Here is a 25,006-nt window from a genome sequence, read left to right on the forward strand (position 1 = left end):
TGGCCATCTGTCTTGGCCATATATGTATTCTGTTATTATTGTGTTATGTGGCCGATGTGGCCTCCATATATGGGCATTCCCATATGAAGTCCTGTTAGATATGTGCTAAATATTGATGACATCAGGGAATTTCATATATGGGCATGAAAGGGATTCTGTAAGTGTGACATCACAGTGAAGCCCGAGGGTGATGTCAGAGCGGCAAACCCATAGACCTGTGATGTCACAGTGATGTGCCAGGGGAACCACAGTGTCAGGCGTGACCTAGAGAGATACGCGGACAAGATGTGGCGGTTTTCATAGTCAACTGCGACCTACGGTTGCAATAATATGTTTGTTTAGTCGCAAGGACATCCCCCAAAATAATACATTTAATGAATGTATTAATCACCATGATCCGCTTCTCTACCGCTTTTGGAGAGGCTGTTTGCTTTTGTTGTCAACAACAACAAACAGTCCTTTAGAGCAGCTCTTAACAACTTGGGAGCCAAACTCGTTCAGTAACGAGATACGGCCACTGGAGGTCGCTGTGCCAAAAATGAGTCATCTCGTTGAGAGACGAGACAAAGGGTTAACTTGGTTACATGCAGCTGCATCCATTCTGTGTACCCTGTGAAAGACCCTGGTCCATCAACATACCGTGGCTCGCAGAGAAACAAAATGGAGGATCTAGGCTACATACACTTCCATTCTAGGCTGAAACATAAAAACAGCTTTATCTATGAATAAGGTGCAAAGAACAACGGCAGCAGCAACAGCTAGAAATGTTAGAAACCTTGGCTTCCCATGTGTTAAAGGGAATGACAGCCACCACGTTGATTGGTTGGATTAAATGAACGGCCGAACATGCCCATGACTAATTGAGGGTCTTTTGCGCACATCACCTTCCCGTTGTGCGCACAATAGAAAGATGGTAATTATTCATACCTCCATCTCATTATTCGCAAGGCGGAATCTCCCAAAAAACTGTTTTTAACGCCGTCAAAATAGGGCCCCCTGTTTCTGTCTCATGTGGTCTATGACATCAGACATCTCCATATTTGGGAAAAGTTTTAAATTAATATAAATTCAACAATTTAATCTAATCTTAGTACCCAGATGTGTCCTGACGAAGCCGGTCGATTTGACATATGGCCCAAGAGCCCACCAAAACTGTGGGAGTAGCGTGGAAAAATACATTTTATCTGGAAAGATGGAAAGAATAAAGTCAGACAAGTACTATAGTACTAATTATGTCATCAAGCAATGACATCACAACATTGACATCACGACCAATGTAACTGCCATTTAAAAGTAATCGTCCAATTCACAAAGTGTCATTCAACAACTTGTTCCAACAATTTAAGCTGTCGTTTTAAAACTGTAGATTAGTTTCACTGGTTACCGGTGGTGCTGCTGTGTGAAATGATTCACTGGACGATACATCTGAAAGGAGGACCTAAGAATTTGTACCACGCTGCTGTGATGGTCGGACACAAGCTGTACTCATTTGGAGGATACAACAGGGATCAGATTGAAGTCCACATCTTCAACACAGAGTCTTTGCTTTGGAGGAAGTTGCCCCCAGTGACAAATGGAAGAGGACAAAGTCCCATTGAGGTTCCCTCCAGACACTATGGCGGCCACACAGCTGTGCTGGTAGAAGAAATTGTCTACATCTGGGGAGGGAATACTTACTCCAATGTGATTTATGCCTTTGATGTCGACACCCACAGCTGGTTCAAACCCAATATTTCTGGGACTATTCCAGAAGCAAGGAGATTCCATTCTGCCTGTGTCCTGGAGAAGGTCATGTATGTGTATGGAGGACGACTCACCCAGTCGACCCAGATGACCATTACTAATGACATGTACAAGTTGGACACCACCATAATGGTCTGGTCTATAATTAACACCAGAGGAACTCCACCACCTGTTCCATACGGTCACTCTGCCACCATCATTGGAACAAAGATGTTTGTATTTGGGGGCTATGGGGCATTTAGGGAAGACTTCTACAACAGCATCAGAGTGTTTGACACAGAGACCAACTGTTGGCTAAGCATGCCTTCTGGACACCTTCTCCCAGAGGAACGCTGTGCTCATTCAGCCTTTGCCTACAATGGAGAGCTGTACATATTTGGTGGCTTTAAGGGGAACCAGTACTTCAATGATCTGTGGAAATTCAGTCCAGAGACCTTTTCCTGGAAGCAGGTTGAGCCCAAGGGGAAAGACCCCGGTAGGGTGTCTGGGATGAGCTGTTGCATGGTGGGAGATTGTATTATCATGCATGGAGGATATAAATTAGGCTACACACCTGTTGATGACCTGTACATCTTAGATTTACGTCCTACTTTGAAGACATTATGCAAACTATCAGTTCTTCATTATGGCCTGAAGAAGTCTGAACTCCCACATGACATCAAGTGGGAGCTGGCAACTATGACTACCAACATGAAGAGAAAGAAATAACATTGCACGCACACACACACACTACAATCAAACTAGAAGAGGGGCATGTGAGGAATCAGGTGCGGAGGTTGTGGTTTGTCAGCCAAGGAGTGTGTGTGCAAAGTGTGGCATGGACAGGGGCAACGGTGGCAGAGATATGAGTGGCCGGTCTGCAAGCTCACAGCAGCTAGCATCCACGTCTCAGCGCCGCGTTGTGAGCTTGCAGATCGGCCACCTTCCAGAGGACGCTGAAACTTGCAGGATGAGTGTGCACTGTGCAGCGATCGAGTCACAGCAGAAAAAAATCAGCCTGATCAACTCATGCGACCGTCGCTAATTCGACACCCGCAAATGGAAACAGGATAAATTCGCTTTTATTAACTCATTGACTGCCAGCCCAGAGTTTCCCGAGTTATACCATATGTCCAGGCCGCCAGGCCCGAGTTTCCTGAGTTTTTTATTTTAAATATATATTTTTTTGACCTCTAAAAATGTACTAGGCATGACCGCGATCGCGAAATTGCATGTTTAACCCCCATACCAACCCCATCTTTCAAACATGGCAGCCATCTTTGTTTACATTATGTAAAAACATAATGGCTGATATCTCATGAATGCCTGAACGGATTTCCAAGCAGATTTTTTTGTTTGAAAGCTGTGAACAGCGTGCACACACGTGATCTAGGCATGGGCGTGCACTATATGAATTACATGGAAGTGAGGCATCCTGGATCTTTTGCCATTTTGAAAAGACATTGAATGAGTTAATGCGAATTTCTGATAATTCGCTTCCTATTTTCGAAGAGTCAATATACGTACCAATGGTCTTGTCTCTGTTGACCTTCCATGTCAGCGGTCCCTCGTGTACCATCGTCCTCTTGGTGAGGTCCAGGTTCTGAGGGACATTAAGGTCAAGAATGAAGTAACAGAAATACAATACAAAATTCAAAATTATAACAGGGTTCCCACACATCTTTACCAATTAATTTCCAAAACTTTTCCAAAACCTTTCCAGAATATTTGACCCGATTTCCAGGACTATATAACAATAATTCAGCTCAATAACGAGTCGCCTACTCCTATGTGCAATGCCCAAAGACAGGTAGTGTATGCCAGTGGTTCTCAACCTTTTCAGGCCGTGACCCCCGAAATAATGTTTTAACTGGGGACCCCCCACCCTGACGAGCACTAGAGTTGAGGAATTTTGTATAACACGGTTCTAGTTCTGGTTCTAGTTCTATTTTCACAATTTCTGCCTCTAATATTTGACAATTTGGCCCATGTTTAATTTCAGAGGTATTAACAAAATCAATAACCAAAGACAATGCATAGCTATTTTTTTTCCAGGACCTTCCAGGACCCTTGCTCAATTCCAAAACTTTTCCAGTGCTGTAAAGATATTTTTCTAATTTCAAAATATTTCCAGGAATTTCATGACCGTGGGAACCCTGAAGCAGGCCACACATGGCCTACTTGTGCTCAAGCAGAGCGTGCCGCGAGGTGCGGTATGAACAAGCGACTAGCCTCATTGGATGTTAACACATGGGAAGCCAAGGTTTCTAACATTTAGGGATGGTCCGATCAGGTTTTTTGGAACCGATCACCGATCACAAAAGTTTGATCACCCGATACCGATCAATCACCGATCCGATCAAGTTATTATTTATATTTTCTAAATGTTAATGTTTTAACTTTAATTAATTAATTCACTCATGAATTCATTTATATATTTGCCTTATAGTTATTTACCAGCATTACTAAGTATTTATTATCATAGCAGTAACTAATTATTCCTTCAGCACTGTGGAAATCAATACCCCAAAATGGCCTCAAGTGGGCATACTGAACGGCTGGTTGATCGGATGCACCGATCGGATCGGATCGGTGAATTTACCTTTTGATCTAAACCACCGATTATCACCGATCACGCTTTGATCGGCCCGATCCGATCCATTGCCGATTGATCGGTAACATCTCTAATTTCTAGCTGTTGCTGCTACCGCCGTTCACTCACGCTTTATTTTGAAGAGCCTCGGAAGCTGTCCACTGACGATTGAGGAAGATAATCCATTTGTTTACAAATGCTCGCGAAACTAAAATCCAAACCGGGGCCGACCATTGCGGTAAAGTGTTGCCGTGAAAACAATCAGATCTATGCTTCCCTGGCGTTCTTTGCACCTCATTCATAGATAAAGCCCTTTTTATGTTTCAGCCTAGAATGGAAATCAATGCAACCTAGTCGCACCATTTTCTCTCTCTGCGAGCCACGGTGTGACGTATGGACTAGGGTCATTCACAGGGCACACAGCATGCGTGCAGCACGCTGTACAGTTAACCCTTTGTTGTCTCGTTGAGGAACGAGACAACTCCTTTTGGCAGAATGACCCCTAGTGGCCTTATCTCGTTACTGAACGAGTTTGGCCCCTTGGGTGTTAATTACCAAGAACACTCTTATATAGCAAACTCTGCTGACATCAACGGCGGCAAACTTTTTCATGTCAAGGACCCCCAAAATTACAGGTATTTGGCCGCGGACCCCCATCTCAAAATATGTTGTTCCAGGGACCACCCAGAAGCAAACATTTGAGTTACAAATGTTTGCTTTTAAATAGATATACCGGTATTCAAAGACTTGCTAAAAAAAAAACTAAAAAAAAAAAAACATGATTTTTCAAAAATAGCAGATCTACAACCTCACAGTGAGCTTGTATATCTGCTATTTTTCAATAGTTAAACCATTAAATAATTCTATGCCTAAATAGCTTAATTGAGCCATTTTGAACAATTTTGAGCCATTACTTTCTTAGATGGTGAACACCAAAAGAGAGAGTTTGTGTGGTGTGTGTGTGTCCACCTAACCACAAACAAACATTTCACAGAGAAATACAAAGACGACATTCCCCCCACTATAGCATTGATCTTTTCACATCAGAACATGGTATTTAAGTTGAAAACTGGCAATGTTTCACTTCAATTATGAAAAAAATAAATTAAAAAAAGAGTCACCTTGAGCTCCAGGATCAGGGGGTTGTCGGTCTGCTTTAGGGTGGAGAGGTCCAACCTTCTCTGGTAGTCCTCCAACCTCTGATGGGAGAGGAGAACAAGGCTTTGTTCAAACTGGAAGCAAATCCAATTTGTTTCTCTAATATGATTTTTTTAGGACCGTCCACGCTTTTATATGCAAGTTATGGTGATGAATATCGTTTGAGACGATACAAGTCTCCACGATATGCCTTTTCAGAGATATCGTATATATCGTGATACAATCAGGGGCATAGTTCCGCCGATTTAAAATGACTCCAATACGGAACTAAAACTTCCTGATGATTGGCCGCTAGTTTTCCCCCCCGGCCGATCGCAAAAAGAATTGTTCTCCATTGGACCCCATTCATTTCCCCCTTTCGTTTTCTAACCTTAATTAACATTTTCATAAATACTTTATGGTTCCTATCGCTTGTTAAAAATTGCCTTTCAATCACGATTATATGTGTTTTGTGAAAATAAGGTCCCATTTATGTTAAAATTGATGATAAAGTTGCGGGGGGCGTGGCCAACTAAACTAATACCAGCCGGCTGTGTTCTTCTTCGTGTGCTGTATTTCGGGAGGCTCCGACCACATTCTCCCATGTATCTCTGCGTTTGCACGTGACCGTTGGCAGCCAATAGCATCCTCTGGTGCCTTTACAATCTATGATGGCAACACCCATCATAGATGGGGGGGGCGTCTCGCTTCGTAATGGCGGCCCCCATACTGTTGTGTTTTTTGTCAAAACTCGGTGAGCGATGCAGCTGTATTTTACACAAGAGCGCGATTGGAAATAATGGATGGCTATTTTTCTATAAAATCGCAAAGGTAAGCTACTTTGATGGCCGTGAGCAGACTATAAAGAACCTAAATGGCAGTAAAATAGCCGATCTACGAGCTTGTTGATCTGCTATTTTCAGCAATCAAGTGTAAAATCGGTCATTACGATGCCATCATGGCCTGCCAAAATACATTTTAGTTGACTAAATCAACTGTAGATTTAGTCGCCATAAAATCTTATGATATTTAGTTGACTAAACATTTTTTCAGGTGACTAAATTATGACTAAAACGACTATGACTAAAACTAAATCAAAATTTGCTGTCAAAAACAACACTGGTATTCACTAACAAGTGAATACAAACAAAACTTTGATGAGGTTGCACTGTAAAAAGCATTGTGAAAGACGGTGCAACAAGAGAGGGAGATTTACAGTATATTAGGAACAAGTGAATACAAAAAAGACCACCACACCTGCTTGTCCTCTGACTCTTTGACTGCCTGGTTAACGTGATTGAGGATCTTTCTGCAGCATTCACCAGCTTGCTTCACCTTGTCCTTCTCCACAGCGTTGTCTGAAAGACATCAGTACGTCACATGATGAACGAGGCCTCGTGGCTTTGTGCACGGGGGGCGCCCATCCGGCAGACTTCCTCCAATCCATTAACCCATTTAGGCCTAGAGTTATTGAATGCTTTAACCGATGAAAAATAGCAGATATACAAGCTCACAGCGCGGCACCAAGTGCCGCGCTGCGAGCTTGTAGATCTGCTATTTTTTGAAAAAGTTGAAAAAATGTGTGCAAATCTTTGAATATTATGTATTTTCAAAGCGAACGTTTTTAACTCAAATTTTGCTTCTGGGTGGTCCCTGGAACAAAATATTTGAGATGGGGGTATGTGGCCAAATACACATCATTTTGGGCATCCTTCACATGAAAAGGTTTGAGAACCACTGACATAGTAGTCTCTCAAGAACAGACTAACTGAGCTCCAGTTAAGTGAAAAGGAAATTTTCTTTGACGATGGCCAGCCAGATTGCTGACATAGAAACATCAAAAAATCTTAGAAGGATTCAAAAGACACTTATAGAATCGGGTCAAAATTCAAATTTTCACGATTTAAAAAAAATAGCAGATCTACAAACACTGTGGCCAACATTAAAATGATGGACCGTTGTCCTCTGAAATGATGATACAGTGGAAGGAAGGTAGCATTAAGATCCCATAATAGCTGGTTATGCTTTATTATTATTAGTGCGTTCTCGTGCACGGTGTGAGCCCAGAACAGTGGCAAAGATTATTTAACCTTTTTAGAATGGGTACACATTATTGTGTATCATTATTGTATGCTTTATCTATTGAAAAATAGCAGATATACAAGCTCACAGCGCGGCACCGAGTACCGAGTGCCGCGCTGCGAGCTTGTAGATCTGCTATTTTTGAAAAATCGTGAAAATTTGAATTTTGACCCGATTCTATAAGTGTCTTTTGAATCCTGCTAAGGTTTTTGGAAAAACCCTATGTTTCTATGTCAGCAATCTGGCCAGCCATCGTCAAAGAAAAGGTCCTTTTCACTTAAATGGAGCTCAGTTAGTCTGTTCTTGAGAGACTACTATGTCAGTGGTGCTCAAACCTTTTCATGAGAAGGACCCCGAAACTGATATTTATTTGGCCACGGACCCGCATCTCGAAATATATAGTTCCAGGGACCACCCAGAAGCAACATTTGAGTTACAAACGTGCACTTTAAAAACACATATATTCAAAGATTTGCACACATTTTCACGACTTTTAAAAAAAAATAGCAGATCTACAAGCTTGCAGCGCGGCACTTGGTGCCGCGCTGTGAGCTTGTAGATCTGCTATTTTTCAATAGCTAAAGCATTCAATAATTATAGGCCTAAATGGATTTAAAATGATGGTCTAAAATAAAGGAGAAGACATTTCCCAAAACGTGCATTACTGCCTACGGACCATTAAAATGATAATCTGTCCATTTGTCTCTGTGATTCACTGTTGGTTGGCATGTCGCCCACAGATAAGGTCCAATAGGACTTCATTTGGTTTGTTCTCTGTCCCCCCCCCCCCCCCCCCCCCCTCTCTCTTCTGTTATCAGATCAGAGTTGGATTCAAGTTGCTTAATTCTTTCTCTCGACTTGGAGATGACAGCGAGATGTAAACACTGGCTGGACAGGACTAATTTTGGGTTGAGTTTATTGAGCTAGCATCACAGGACAGAAACAATGTAGAAAAATGGAACCCTACTATATATCAATAAACCATATGGGCCTAGGCTAATACCAAGCAGTCAACCGTAGCACAACAACACATTTCTAAGTATTGGATTTAGGGCTGGGATGCGATTAAAGATTTTTAATCTAATTAATGACAGGCTCTGTGATTAATTAATCGCAATTAATCGCATTTTAATCGCACTTCGATATTTAACCAGAGAAGCATTTTTCTTCAAGTAAAACACATTTTGTTGTACGAGTGAATCAACGAGTGAGTTTTTTAAAATCTAAATTTCGCATCCACTGGGCCAAGCAAAGCGCTCTGATCGGCTACTTCTCCCTTTGCGTTTGTCGACTCTTCTTGGTTGGTGCATCGCTATGATCGGTATGCCCGAAACTGAAGGTTCTGTGCAGTGTTGTTTTTGACAGCAAATTTTGATTTAGTTTCAGTCATAGTCTTTTGAATACAATGTAATTTAGTTTTAGTCATAATTTAGTCACCTGAAAAGTTTTAGTTTTAGTCTAATATTAGTCGACTAAATATCATAACATTTTAGGCGACTAAATCTACAGTTGATTTAGTCGACTAAAATGTATTTTGGCAGGCCTTGATGGCATCGTAATGACTGATTTTACACTTGGTTGTGTGCTGAAAATAGCAGATCTACAAGCTCACAACGCGTCGCAGCAAGCAACACCTGAGAGCAACCAAACATAAAATGACTCTCTTCAGCACTAGTCCCTCCCTAAGGTTTTAGTCTAGTTTTTATTTTGTTGACGAAATTGTCAATATATTTATTCTTAGTTTTAGTCATCACAGCTTAGTTTTTATTTCGTTTTTATTTAGTTTTCGTCAGTGAAAAAAAAATAGTCGACACACAGTTTTCGTCATAGTTTTAGTTGACGAAATCAACACTGGTTCTGTGGTGCAAAAATTATTACATTTTCTGTAATTATTTAATCGCAATTAATCAGTTAAAGTCCCAGCCTTAATTGGATTTTCAATGACTATTTCAGAGCACTGGCATTATTATCCACAGTTCTGCACTAAAGGTTATCTGCACCAGGGTGGGCTGGCAGGCAGTGGTATCTAGGACAGTGGTTCTCAACCTGTGGGTCGGGACCCCCAGGGGGGTCCCCAAATTATTTTGGGGGGTCCCCAGATGATGAACTTAATGTGAAACATTGTTTTCTCTGTCAACTGTAAACAAACCGAACACAAAGTTTAAGTGTATAGAGGGTATATCTGCACATTTCTAAAGTGAGAAGTTGAGGACTTTTTAATACCTCTAAAATGTCAAATTAAACATTGGCCAAATTATCAAATATTAGAGGCAGAAAATGTGAAAATAGACGATCTACATAACGCCTCGCAATCTGCTATTTTCACAATAGAACAGTCTTATACAAAATGTAATGCCTCAACTCTTAGTGCTCGTCAGGGTGGGTGGTCCCCAGTTAAAATATGATTATTTTGGGGGTCGTGGCCTGAAAAGGTTGAGAACCACTGATCTAGGAATGGTGTTAGCCGTCCTCTAGAAACTGTTTAGTTCCTAAGGTGCTGATGTATGTCATAAGGTACAGGGCACATACACTGTGCAGACGGGCATTTGAAAAAGCACTAATTTCCATAGTTTGTATTACAATACAATACAATTGTGCAATATATTCAATATCAGTAAACCAGTCCATGTTCTCATGTTACATATCAGTACTTTTTACCTTACTATTTGTGGATGAATGAAGATCTTTTTTTTTTAATATAATTAACCCATTTATGCCTGAACTGAACTGTATCAATTTAGATTTGAACCACTTTAACCATTATTTTATGCTTTAACTATACAAATAAAATAGCAGATATGCGAGCTTGTAGATCTGCTATTTTGGAAAAATGTGTGCAAATGTCTTTGACCCGATTCTATAAATGTCTTCTAAATCCTTCCTCTAAATCAGTGGTTCTCAAACTTTTTCATGTCAAGGACCCCCAAAATGACATGTATTTGGCTGCAGACCCCCATCTCAAAATATGTTGTTCCAGGGACCACCCAGAAGCAAATATTTGAATTCCAAATGTCCGCTTTTAACTCATACAGTGCCATCCGGCCACAAGGGGTGCTAGAGTGCCAGAAATTTCTCCATAGACCTTCTTTATAGCTTTCGTCGACCCTCTCCCAACTGCCTTGTGTTTTCACTCCAGTCAATGCTATGGGTGTCGAGAGGAGGAAGCTAGCTGACACGTAGCCAAAATGCTAACCCATTTAGAAGCCCGATCTAAAGCTATTTCAGCCGCAAAAAACTTTCTCTTTGGGTCTGGGGACACAATCCGGAGAAAATCCTGTCTAAAGATGTGATTTATTATTGGAGTGGGCGGCGCGATGCGGCCGTTAGCGCGAATACGGCCCGTGGATGGCCGAGTCTAAGTCCCGGCCAAGGATGGACGTCTAGACCGGGGCTTCGTTGAGGCCTCCGATAAAATAATTCATTTTATTAAATATCCCGGACATGTTCGGGATAGGCACCCTGGAATACGTCGCGCCGCCTACAATGAACATTCGGTGAACATTGGGGGGGGGGTCTAAACTTTATTTTAAACCATTTTCAATGGAATAAATCGTCGGAGCATCTAGCGTCTCTCGTTGGTGAGCGCTGGGCGAGCCGGGACCACCCACGTTGCTCCAAGCAGCTCGGGGTAAGTAAAATAGCAAATAAAAAATTGTTTTTGATCCCGAATATCCCGAACATGTTCGGGATAGGCACTTAAAGGGTTAAAAAGACATATTCAAAGACTTTCAAAAAGCTCACAGCACGGCACCCTGTGTGTATCATTGTATATCTGCTATTTTTTCAATAGTTAAAGCATTCAATAATTCTAGGCACAAATGGGTTAATCTACATAAAAATGTCAATATGACCTTTAGTTCTCTGAGGCAGGAGCAGACATAGCAGAGGTCCAGTATAGTGAGAGGGTTCTGCTGCTATGAGCACATCAGTGATTGTCTGTGTGATGAGCTGTTCAGCACCATCACCATTCATATCAATGGAGTGGAGTGGGTTAAGTGACTTATAGGAGAATGAGGTACCCTGCCTATTAAATGAATACTGTGACAAATAAAATAAAATAGAGAGTGGGTTGAAGACTCATCTATTGGTTTAGAGAGATCCTCTGCCCGGAGGGAGGGGCGAGAAAAAAAAAATATATTTCCATTTCCACAGCAGCCGACATACCCTGTTGAGTTCTCAATGGAAGAGGGACTGCAGTCTGCAGTAGGGATGGGACAATATGAACATTTCATATCACGATGATTGTGACCAAAGAAATGTACGATATTATCGCGATAATCAAAATGTCCCCAACATCCATTATCTTGGGGGCGGAATGTTTGCCAAAAAATAGCAACACGCGACGCGTTGTGTGAGCAAAGAGATTTGGTAGAGAGTGAAAAAAAAGACTGTATCAAGTATGTATATTATAAGTACGTTTAAATGGTACTGGATAAAAGTTGAATTGATTCCAGTGCATGACAGAGGACAATATCACGATAAATTAAAGTTATACCATGTAACTTTTTTTATAAAACAAATCTTAAAATTGTCCTAACTGTTAAATCGCTAAAGTTTTAGAACCCCCACTCCGTTATTTTCAGCTTCTGAAGCCTTCTCTTTATATGTTTTCTACTTAGCCGTGACAGGGGCGGGATTTCCCGGCAAAATTACGTCATCACACTACCGGCCAATCACAGCGAGGGTTATACACTGCCGGCCAATCACAGCGCATCTTGAAGTGGGGTCGCTATGGCGGCCATATTTGTAGTCGCCCGTGTGTCTCTATACTCAAAAGGTAATCTCGCCTACCAGGCAGGGTGAAGGAGTCCGTTTCTCCGGAATGCCTGAACGCACAGGAACCAGGGACCCCTCTAAAGATAGCTCTCGGCGAGGTGGAGGCAGACGCGGGGGTGTGAAGGTACGAAAAACGGCCGAAAGACGCGGACGCGGTTTGCTATAGGGCTACTGACCACTAGTTGAGCATCTTACACAGTATAGCTTTAAATCTCTGCGATACGATTATCGTGAGTGTTTTTTATCACGATAAACAATAATATCGCTTATCGTCCCTATCCCTAGACTGCAGAGAGATGCAAGTGTTATGTACATGTGCTGTCTAGTACCAGTAAGACTCCCTAATCGGGAGATAATCGACCGTCAGGTCACCCCGGTCGCTGGGGGGCCGAGTCACGGCCTTTTTAGCGGGCTGCAGTGGCGGGGTTCCGCCGCTAGGTGGCGTGAGCACTTTTGCATCCATTCTGGAGCACCAGGAGTCGGTGGTCCCCGGGAATTCCCTGTGAGCAGCCCTGTTGGGGTGGTCATTTTTGCACTGTTGGGGGTCCCTGGGGGTCCCTGGAACTCCGGGGGTCCCTGGGAGGGGTGGAGGTTGTGGTTTGGCGGATAGTTATACCTGTGTACTTGGCGATGCTGTCGAGTAACAAGGGGTATTTGGTGAGTCTCTGCATCTCGACTGGAATGATGTCCTTCAGCTGCAGCCTGCGACACTGTCTTTTACTCTCTGCCTCCTGCGGAACGGCACAAACACGCTCCATTACGTTACACTGAGAGAGGTCAACAAACTGTAAAAATGCATCATTTTCTTTGGAGCTATGATGAAACGTGCTTTCAAGAATCCATTTCAGCCATACTCCTGTATGTAACCAACAGAAAGCTTCCTATTGTTTAGTTTTTTTTTTTTTTTTTAAAGTTTTTTGTGCAAAACAAATGCTTGCAATGGATTCAGAATCATGTCAAAGTAAACCCCTAGTTAGACCCCTCACATGCTACTTAAAGCAGATGTCTTTTTTCTCCTGTAGTACAGTGTATAGAAAGTCGATGGGAGCCCAACTTGATTTGGCCGCTGTGGCGACCCCGAAGGTCGTCTGCTCGGGCGCCCTAGCTAAATCATTAGAGCATGCCCTGGGCTACATCAGTGCAAAATGTGGCGCTTTTAGACCGATTAGCACCAAAAAAAAAGGCCCCCTACTACAAGTGGTTAATATAAAAAAGGAGGAAACAAAGTTTCTATCACTCAAAGATTTGTAGTAACTCTGAGGATTCTGTAGGGGTCCCGGACCCCCTGTTGAAGACCCCTGTGCTACATGTATAAAGTGCATGCATAGATTTACCTTTTTTCTTTTCTTAACTCTTTTACTGCCCCAATCCAAGTTTCCCCGAGTTATTTCAGCTGTTAGAGGTCGCCAGAGATTTTCCAGACTTTTTATTAATTAGATTTTATTAAAAACAATAAAAAAAGACGAATATGGGTGTGCCCAAAGTGCCAAAAATAAAGTGTTTCTGGTCTAGACGGGAAATAAGGTGGGACGTTAACCGATTTTTGGATATATGATCCTGTTTCCGTTGGCTTACTGTGTAAACAACACAGCAGCCATCTCATGAACGCCTGAATGCGATTTTCAATGCGATTTTTTTTTTTGTTTGAAAGCGGCGAAGGCGTGCACATGCGTGGAACCGATTAGATCAGGGGTTTTCAAAGTGGGTGACGGGGCACCCTGGGGTGCCACGACGGCAGTGCCGCGAGAGGCAGCGCCGCGAGATAAACTGGCTATTATCTCGTTTTCCTAGCAACATAATCGCTAAAATATGCTATACATATAAGGTGCTGGGAGTGAAAATTAGGAATATAAAAATGTAGGGGTGCTTTGGATGAAACAATTTTTTATAGGGGTGCCCCGGACTACTGATCCGTGCACGATGAAGCCCACGTTAAAAAGGTATGAAAAAACGGGGCGTTATTGTCAATTACGTCCGTTTTTTAACAGCAGTAAATGAGTTAAGTAGAAAGTAAACAGTGTTGATTTTGTCGACTAAAACTCTGACGAAAAATGTTTGCAACTGCGTTTTTTTCCCCTGACGAAAACTAAATAAAAACTAAATAAAAACTAAGCTGTGATGACTAAAACAGTGACAATATATACAAGAATACAAGAATATATTGACAATTTCGTCAACAAAATAAAAACTAGACTAAAACGTTAGGGAGGGACTAGTGGAGAAGAGAGTCATTTTATGTTTGGTAGCTCTCAGGGTGTGCTGAAAATAGCCGATCTACAAGCTCACAACGCGTCGCAGCGCGACGCGTTGTGAGCTTGTAGATCGGCTATTTTCAGCACGCAGCCAAGTGTAAAATCTGTCATTATGATGCCATCAAGGCCTGCCAAAATACATTTCAGTTGACAAAACAAACTGTAGATTTAGCCGCCTAAAATCTCACGATATTTAGTCGACTATAATTTGACTAAAACTAAAACTTTTCAGGTGACTAAATTATGACTAAATTACATTTTATTCAAAAAAACTATGACTAAAACTAAATCAAAACTGTGCCGTCAAAAACAACACTGAAAGTAAAAGCAGTGTGAATCAACTCTTGCCTGCATGAAGGAGGTGAAGCGGGAGTCTTTCTTCTGCCGGGTCTTGATGATCTCCAGGGCGAAGGGCTGGTTGCTGCAGAACGTTCCCACAGCCTGCTTGATCTTCTCCTCCTGACCACCGCCAAACTGGAAGGAAGCAACAAACCCCACATGAGAGAGAGGGGCAGGGATTCTGCACGGTCAGTCGATGTGTGCGTCGCCACAGAAACATCTCACGTCCCAACCATTAACCCGTTAAGACCTGAGGCCCATTCTACATAGTGGGCCATATTTTCATCCATGCTAAACCCGCCTAAACCCATAAACTTTGTTGCCTTTTTTTTTTACTATTTTGAAAAAAATATTTTAAAATAATTCAAATAGCCGATCTACCTCGACACGTTTGTGAGCTTGTAGATCAGCTATGTGAACTGTTTGAAATATATATATATATATATATATATATTTTTTTTTTTTTTTTTTTTTTCCTTTTCAAAATGGAAAGGAAAGGCAAAGAAGTTTAGGGGTTTAGTTTGGTGAAAATAGAGCCCCAAATGTTTTCTAAATCCTAATTGTTTTATGAAAAACCCATGCTTCTATATAAGTGGTTCTCAAAAAAAAATGTTAAGAATATATTCAAAGATTTGCACAAAAATGTTCCAAGTTTTTTCAAAAAAAAAGCAGATATACAAGCTCATAGCGCGGCACTCGGTGCCGCGCTATGAGCTTGTATATCTGCTATTTTTGAATAGCCAAAGTATTACAAAAATATATGGTTATGTGACACAGATAGGTTCCCGGTCTATATGGATTAATTGGGGATATAGTATGTGTGTGTGTGGTAGCTCACTGAAGTGGGCAGGGCCTAAGTGCTCCAAATGCAGAGAGAGCTTAAGCTTAAATGTAGAGTGCAGATCAATGCGTGCAGCCTCAGGGGGTTGTTTACCCCACTTATACAGAGACATGGTTGTCGAGCCCATAAGGGGGCTTGCCTCTGGTCTGATGCATGCTGGCGGATGGAGATACAGAGGTGTCAGCACAATCTAGGCCACTTGGTGTGAGTGGTTCCATTTACTGGGAGAGTGGCTGTTAAGTTTCCGAGCTCGGCTTTGTTACTGTGGGAAGGCAACTGGAATGTTTTATTTTCCAAGCAATGCTTTATTTTTGGACATTTGAAGTGTAGAGCTTTAAAGATTTTTTTTTTCCATGTTTCCTGACCTCAATTACACCAAAGAAAACCTGACCTTTCAACATTCAGTGTTCTTTTCTGCAATCTGTCGTTTTTTTGAATAATTAGGCTCAAAAAGGTGAGTTCATTTGCCTCTGGACGTACGCATCATCATCATCCAGGGGAGGGTGTGGTTGTAGGGGAGGGTGTATCACCTTTGCTGTTACCTTACATTGTGTTTGCATCAGTCCAATGCACCATTTACCATTCACCACTTTGGTTGTTGAGTTCACCCTCCCCTACAACCACACCCTCCCCTGGATGATGATGATGCGTACGTCCAGAGACAAATGAACTCACTTTTCTGAGCCTAATTATTCAAAAAAACTAGTTCGGGATAGTTTGGACCTTATTAACGTTCAGGGTTCGGGATTTATTTATTTATTTTATTTTTCGAGCCGGGCCGCCATCTGTTTACACGGCCCGCGAGAGCGCCGAGCCGCCGATATTTGCCATCCACTCCAATGCAATCCAGGATCTTTAGAGCTCATTTTCTCTGTTCCATGCATATCCATGAGGTGTGCAAGGTTTAATCACGGCTAAATCGCCGAAAATAGGGCTTCTAAAATGCTTGGTAACTTCAAGCTAACTTCATCCTGTTCCTGTTCATGGACAAAGGAAAGTGTTCAGGCGCGTCATGGCTGCGCACGGCTTGTGCATATACAGCGTATGTCTATGGTCGATTCTATGGCCATTGGGTGCCCTCTAGTGGTGATTCTGGGCACTGAAAGGGTTAAGCCCTGGATACCTCGTCCTATGGGCGAATAGCGAACATAGCCAATTAAGTTCGCAATTATTCGATTCATTGAAAAATGTATTGCTAATAGTTACAGCTACTTCATGTACAGACTGTCAGCCTGAAGCAAGTGAAAACAGTCAGTCTCCAGAGACTATTATCATTAGGTACAGAAGACGTTTCTCACTGAGAGCCATTTCAACTTTCCATTTATTTGTGCTCCGTGGAGTCTCCTTGATCACATCGGTCATCTTAACCCATTTAGGCCTACAATTATTGAATGCTTTAACCAGTGAAAAATAGCAGATATACAAGCTCACAGCGCGGCACCGAGTGCCGCGCTGTGAGCTTGTAGATCTGCTATTTTTGAAAAACTCGTGAAAATGTGTGCAAATCTTTGAATATATGTATTTTCAAAGCGATTGTTTCAAACTCAAATTTTGCTTCTGGGTGGTCCCTGGAACTACATATTTTGAAATGGGGGTCCTTCACATGAAAAGGTTTGAGAACCACTGACATAGTAGTCTCTCAAGAACAGACTAACTGAGCTCCAGTTAAGTGAAAAGGACCTTTTCTTTGACGATGGCCGGCCAGATTGCTGACATAAAATGTTCAAAAATAGCAGATCTACAAGCTCGCAGCGCGGCACTCGGTGCCGCACTGTGAGCTTGTATATCGGCTATTTTTCAATAGTTAACTCATTGAGTGCCAGCCTATCACCACTAGAGGGCGCCCAGTGACCAGAGAATAATAGAGATATGCTGGTAATGCATGCCCAAGCCCTGGAGCCATGACTTGCCTGAACACTTTCCTTTGTGCATGTACAGGAAGAGGATGAAGTTAGCTTGAAGTTAGCTATTGGCTACCAAGCATTTTAGAAGCCTTATTTTCGTCAACTTAGCCATGATTAAACCTTGCACACCTCATGCATGGGAAAAAAACAGATAAGAATGAGCTCTAAAAAATCCAATGCAATCCTGGATTGCATTGGAGTGGATTTGTGCAGTTTGTTCACAGCTTTCAAACAAAAAAATCCGATTGGAAATCCGTTCAGGCATTCTTGAGATAATCGCCATTATGTTTTACATGTAATGTAAACAAAAATGGCTGCCCTGTATGTTAGATGGGGTTGTATGGGGGTGGAGCATGCAAAATCGCGATTGAAATCATGTTCACCAGATTTGATGGGGTCCAAAAAAAAAAAAAAAAAATTCAAAACATTTTTTTTCAATTTTTTTTTTTTTTTTTTTTTTAAAAGCCGAACTTGTTCGGGATCGGCACTCTACGATACGCTAATAAAGCCGAACTAGTTCGGGATTGGCACTCAAAGAGTTAAAGCATAAAATAATGATACACAAAATGTGTACCCGTTCTAAATGGGTTAATAGCATTTTCAATAAAAGGGAAATCAAATGGAAAACCCAATTTCAAGGTGATAACCGCACTCACCCAGGAGAGCAGGTCGTCTCCTATCTGATCAATCACTGAAGACTCGTTCCTCTTCTGAGTGGCCGCCATCTGATCCTGTATTGAAACTGAAATACAAAGAAAAGACAAGGATGATGTATGTGTGTGTGTGTGTGTGTGTGTGTGTGTGTGTGTGTGTGTGTGTGTGGGAGAGAGAGAATGAGTTTGAATAACAGAAAATGAGTAAACTTTTCTTTTACTTTTCCCATATTTTTGTCTTTTTCTAGAAGAGTTTTGATACGTGCACGCATAGTGCGTGCACGTGCACGCATAGTGTGCGTGCACGTGCTATGCGTGCACGTGCACGTGCTACGTGCACGCATAGTGTGTCTGTTAATTAATTTGACACATACACCGATACCTCATTTCAAGCCGTCTTCGTCTTTATGTATACCTCGCATGTTGATACCTAGATATCGATACATTGCCCAGCCTTAGTGTGTGTGTGTGTGTGTGTGTGTGTGCGTGCGTGCGTGCGTGCGTGCGTGCGTGCGTCTCTCACCATGGAGCTGCAGGATCTCGTCCAGGTTGGTGAAGATGTTCTTGATGTCAGCAGGAGGCAGGATGGCCTCTTTGGAGAGCTTCTGGAAGAACACCTGGTCTAGCACTCTCAGCATGCGCACGTGGGCGCGCTCGGTGTAGAAGAGCTCTGGAGACAGAGAGACAAACACACGCATTTAGAAGTGATATTAGTTGCTAATGATTCACATCAACGGCTCATTCATGCTCAATGTTAAAACCCATTTTAGGCCTGAATGCAAATCTATGTCACTTTAGATTTGAACCACTTTAACGATTATTTTACGCTTTAACTATTAGAAAATAGCAGATATACACGCTTGCAGCGCAGCACCGAGTGCTGCGCTGCAAGCTTGTAGATCTGCAATTTCTTTTTTAAATCGTGAACATCTGTAGTCTATGAATATTTTGACCCGATGTCTCATCAATAATTCTTGGGGCCATCAACTTTATTACGACAATGCTATAAGTGTCTTCTAAAACCTAAGGTTTTTCGAAAAACCTATGTTTCTATGTCAGTGGTGCTCAAACCTTTTCATGTGAAGGACCCCCAAAATGATATGTGTTTTGCCACGGACCATCTCAAAATGTCTCGGGGTACCCCCCAGAAGCAAATATTTGAGCTCAAATGTTCGCTTTTAAAAAAGATATATTCAAATATTTGCCAAAAAGGACAAGATTTATCAAAAATAGCAGATCTACAAGCTCACAGCGCGGCACTCGGTGCCGCGCTGTGAGCTTGTATATCTGCTGTTTTTCAATAGCTAAAGCATTCAATGATTCTAGGCCTAAATGGGTTGTTAAATCTCTGTGAGGACACAATCAATATACAGTTAAGACACACATCAGTATGATGTAACATTGCCAGGGTACAGGGACTAACGAGCCATCACAGAACAGCTGGAAGTGGATGTCTGGTGAATTAAATATGAGCTGGACAAGAGCAGCATGTTGGCTGTCAGGAAACATTTGTGTCTGGGATGCCCTCTAGTGGACGTATGGGGGTATGAAACCCTAGGCCACTTTTTGGAGTTTGTTTTCCTGTACAGGTTTCAAACTGAAGACGGGCAAATACATGGCAGGTTAGTAAGCAACACATACCGAGTACCTGAGACAAAAAACAGTCTAAGTCCATATTTTTTTACATTTTTGAATATAGATATATATATTTGTTGATTTACCAGACTGTAAACCACAAACTAGTAGTTTTTAATCTGTTAAATTCTTAATGCACTCCCCCCTCATTTTGTTCAATTAGATTTAGTTTTGCTTAACTCATATTTATTAGGAATTATAAGACATAATACTTATGGAAAGTGGAAAAAAAAACAGTATATCTCCAAACAGTTTGTGGAACAACAGTATAAGTCCGTACAAGCAATATTCAGCAGTCAAAGGGAGCAGATAACATTAAACCAGACAATTGAACAAAATGAGGGGGGAGTGCATTAACAATTTAACAGATTAAAAACTACTAGTGTGTGGTTTACAGTCTGGTTAATCAAAAAATATCTATATTAAAACACATATATTTATATATATATATATATATATATATATATATATATATATGGACTTGTCTCTTATATTTGACAAGTTGGCCAATGTTTAATCTGTCATTTTAGAGGTATTAAAAAGTCCTTAGAAATGTCACTTTATAAATGTGCATAAACCCTCTATACACTAAAACTTTATGTTGGTTCGTTTACTGTTGAGTGAGAAAGGAATGCTGCACATTAAGTTAATCATCTGGGGACCACCCAAAATAATTTGGGGGGACCCACAGGTCCAAACACTTGTCCTCACCATTAATGACCTCCTGCCTCTTGATCTCGTGCGGCCTCAGCCCAGCCAAAACCTCTCGGCCCACCAGCTGCTGCCAGTTGGGGGGGTCGTGCTCCGAGTCCGTCCCTTGGTCGTCCTCGCTCTGGACGTCGGTGGCGCCGCTCAGCCCCTCGAGCCTAGCGGAGAGAAACATACTGTACAATCAGTCCCTCGAGCCTAACGGAGAGTGCACAGCCCGGGTTCATGACAAACATACTGTACAATCTGACAAGCAAAGAGAAGTCTGCACGCTGCAGCAAGCAGAAGGTACTCAGAAGGACCTCAACATGGACAACTTGCATCAGAGAGAATAAACATGGCACCTTGGAAGAGACTACTAAATAAAATATACTATATATATCGGTTTGGCCAATATTTAAGACATTATTGTGACCGTAGGTCGCAGTTTACTGTCAGAACCGCTTGTCCATATATGTGTAACGCCTGATACTGTGGTCCCCCTGACACATCACTGTGACATCACAGTGATGTCAGATACTCAGAACAGGGAACTCCATATATGGGCATAAACAGGTGACATCTCAGTGGTGTGGCTGGTTCAGACAGGGATCTCCAGACAGGGATGTATGGGCATAAAACAGGGATTGTATGTTGTGATGTCATGGGAACCACTCTATACCACCCATATATGGAGATCCCTGATGTCATCAATATTAAGCCCATATCTAACAGGACTTTATATCCATGGGGAACTGGTCCAATATACATCACTGGCTAGATGGCCAAGACATGGCGCGACCTCGCCCTTTAGGCCCCTGAGGCATCTTACTAGTTTTTACGACATTGGTCTATGCGTTTTACCTTTCTTTTCAAAAAATAGCACATTTACAAGCTTACAGCAGAGCTTATAGATCGGCTATTTTGGAGAATGTTTGAATAGGGCTTAAGTTTTAAGTGAGCATTTTATATTTACTTATACTTGCTTGAAGTTAAATGTTCTTATTCATATATAATTTAAATGTTTTATCTATGATCGATTATTTTTTTAAGTTAAATGTTTTCAATAGAAACTAATAAAATCTAAATTTTTCAAATAGATTTAAAAAAACAGGTCAAAATTATAATTGGGTAGAGCTCTAGATAAAAGTCTAGACTAGATTGATCCTCACCTTCTAATGGCCTTCGGCGTTCCTTCAGGTATTCTGCACAAAAAAGAGGACAAAGAATATTCCGTTAGGAAATGCTACGCAAAGACATGTGAATAAGTACTGTAGTTAATTAACGAAGATATCCCACCTGTCACTCTCTCTGTCCTCCTCCTGCAATTGGTCCAAGAGGTCTGGCAGGCCGTCCAGATGATCCGATTGGATGCCGTCACTCAGCCGGGAGGGGCCAGAGGTCGGAGTGCCCAAGTCTGCGTCTCTGCTGGCATCCGAGCTGTAGGCGGCGCTGTTGGGAGGGGAGGTGGTTATGGAGGTGGTGAGCTCGGAGCCTTCGCTGGACTGGCTGCCCCTCAGACGCCCTCCTCCGTCAAGGTGCTCGCTGGCGCCCCCTAGCGTGGGCTGAGACAACTGCTTCTGAGGTCTGGGCCGTCCGTCCAGGGCCTTGACCACTGTTTAGACACAAGAGACCAGAGTCAAACCCCCTCTCCGTGCATACCAAAGGATTTCTGAAAGATTAGTCCATTATGCTAACCTGCCGACGCTGGTGAATGCTAACCTGGTGAAATGTTAAACTGGTCGGACCAACGGTGCTTAACCCAGTTGCTTTTTTGATACACTCAGACTTAAAGGACAACTTTAGTTTTTTACAACAAGGGTTCATATTTTAGATTGTTATTAAAGAATATAAAAGATGAGTGTTAAAATTATTTCATTTACTTCTTTCTATTGTTTTAGAGATTCTTATTTCAGTGGTTGGGGGCATGCGTACAAGTGGATAATTATGTAATTTTACACAGAATAATCCCATTCCCAAGATACAACGCAACCTTTCCAGGTTAGATGTGACTTATGGGGGCTAGAAGTGTTACTGTAAATAGCAATAAAGAAACTGCTGGCTTATTGTGTCTAAAAAGACATATTTAGCCACTTGATCACATGCCCCCATGCGTACGCATGCCCCACATTTTAGCACGGTAAACGCGATGAAACAATATAACGAAGCAAATGAAAACATTTTAACACTCACTTTTCCTTTTCTCTAATTACAATCTAAAATATGAACCCTTGTTGTAAAAAACAAAGTTGTCCTTTAACCCTCTAAGGCCCACGGTTGTAATATTACAACGTTTGTATTTTATCCAAAAAAAGGTTTAAATCATTTTATTTTAGCTCCCCCTACCACCTAAACACCACCATTGGATTCTATTGTTTAGTACCGTATTTTCCGGACTATAAGGCGCACTTAAAAGCCTTTAATTTTCTCAAAAAACTACAGTGCGCCTTATAGTCCAGTGCGCCTTATATATGGATCATTCATTGACATTGACATTCCCTTTAGCACAGCTCCATCTGTTTGATGCATAACGCAACGGTAGCGTCTATTATGTGCGCCTTATAGTCAGGTGCGCCTTATATATGAAAACAGTTTGAAAATAGACCATTCATTGACAGTGCGCCTTATAGTCAGGTGCGCCTTATAGTCCAGAAAATACTGTATTACAATGCCATTGGCCACAATATTTGCATATAAATACCCCCCACAGGGGCTGACATTCACACCCGCCACACCCGCTGAAATTCCAGAGTTTTGACGAACAACATCTCACTTTTTCATGGAAGCTATACCTCACAAAAACATAAGTAAAATGCCTGTACTATTTTTTTTGGTGATCATTAGAATGTCTAGAACATGTACATATGTTATTATTGTGAAAAATATCCCCCATATGTAAATTAGAGCATGATTTATGATTTTTGATTTATGGCTATAAAATCTTACAAAAACATTTTTTTGAAAAAAACATTACATTTTCCTCTTAACCCATACAGGGCCAGATTTCCAAAATATGAATATGAATGTGCGCTTATAACGCCAGGAAATAGCTATTTTGTATCCCCCCAGACCACCTTAACCAGACCACCTTAACGAATGCACGTTCAGCATACCATACCACCAGATGACCACTAGAGACCACCATACACCATACACTGACATGGTCCCATGTTAAGCCTGTTTAAATCCACATAACAGGATGAGACGCTGACTTGGTCCTCATTGACTTAACATGGACGGGCCGCCGGTCACCATTTCAGCTCAATACTGTTCAATTCGTGCTTGATCGTCTCAAACCACCATTGGTATGGGCATCGGGACGTATATAGATGCCACACAGAAAGTTTCAGAATCAAAATCCGACCTAGTGAAGCTACGTGAGGGTCGGATGGTTGCATTGAGGCTAACGCTAGCAGAGGCCTGTTGTCAACAGGAAGCCCTGGTTTAAAGGTGACGTCATAATCGTATCCTTTTTTTTTCACGGTTTACGTGTGGACATTAGCTGAGGTAAGCTAACCATTTCGCTCCGTCTATAAACACATATTAAAAGCTTAAACAATGCTTTTATATAAAAGTCGCTCCGAGTCGCTCGGCACCAAACGCCATAGTGAACTAGTCGCTCGTAAAGTCGCCCGGCGCTAACTGAGTTAATAAGACTCCTACAACACCATCTGATTTTTTTCCATTTTTTATTTCAAGTATTTCTTAATGCGGGCCTTAGAGGGTTAAAGGAGGCATCCAGACCAAAACACATATATGGTTAAATCTGCACTTTTATCAGATCCCTTCATACATGCTGCAGTTGTCCTACATTCTCCCCACCCCTCCACAGCTAAAACGGGGGTATGTGAAGAGGTAGCTACTCGCTAATGTGGCTATTTCTATCGCTCCAAACTTCACTTTTTTTTTTAATGGATTGTGTATTTACCGTCTCATGAGACTCACAGATGCACTGTTTGTCCCTCCCTAGCAGCCGTTCGTGCAGAAATGACGAGTAGACTACTCGTCAAATACACACGTTTTAGCTGTGGAGGGGTGGGGAGAATGCAGAACAGGGGCATGTATATAAAAAAAAAAACAACTGCAGCGTTTATAAAGGGATCTGATGAAAGGCAGATTTAGCCCTATTATGTGTTGGTCTGGATGCCTCCTTTAACCCATTTAGGCCTAGAATTATTGAATGCTTTAACCACTGAAAAATAGCAGATATACAAGCTCGTAGATCTGCTATTTTTGAAAAAGTAGTGAAAATGTGTGCAAATCTTTGAATATATGTATTTTCAAAGCAAACGTTTGTAACTAAAATTTTGCTTCTGGGTCGTTCTTGGAACTAAATATTTTGAGATGCGGGTCCGTGGCCAAATAAATATCATTTTGGGGGTCCT

The 25,006-nt window shown here is 41.7% G+C and overlaps 1 protein-coding gene across 3 annotated transcripts in view; it reads right to left on the reverse strand.

The window, feature by feature from the left end:
- The window catches only part of arhgef12a (Rho guanine nucleotide exchange factor (GEF) 12a), a 157,288-nt gene that overhangs the window by 29,712 nt on the left and 102,570 nt on the right, over positions 1–25,006 (reverse strand). For all 3 annotated transcript variants that reach the window (XM_080732398.1, XM_080732399.1, XM_080732397.1), the window contains 10 exons: positions 21,921–22,236; positions 21,794–21,826; positions 20,646–20,800; positions 18,823–18,969; positions 18,303–18,388; positions 14,911–15,036; positions 12,927–13,041; positions 6,710–6,810; positions 5,437–5,514; positions 3,250–3,325 (listed from right to left, as the gene is read on the reverse strand). In XM_080732398.1, the coding sequence (XP_080588524.1) occupies positions 3,250–3,325; positions 5,437–5,514; positions 6,710–6,810; positions 12,927–13,041; positions 14,911–15,036; positions 18,303–18,388; positions 18,823–18,969; positions 20,646–20,800; positions 21,794–21,826; positions 21,921–22,236 (1,233 nt within the window). The remainder of the gene's footprint in view (positions 1–3,249; positions 3,326–5,436; positions 5,515–6,709; positions 6,811–12,926; positions 13,042–14,910; positions 15,037–18,302; positions 18,389–18,822; positions 18,970–20,645; positions 20,801–21,793; positions 21,827–21,920; positions 22,237–25,006) is intronic.

Source organism: Nannobrachium achirus (assembly GCF_963921795.1).
Source record: "Nannobrachium achirus genome assembly, chromosome: 8".
Classification (NCBI taxonomy): Eukaryota; Metazoa; Chordata; class Actinopteri; order Myctophiformes; family Myctophidae; genus Nannobrachium; species Nannobrachium achirus.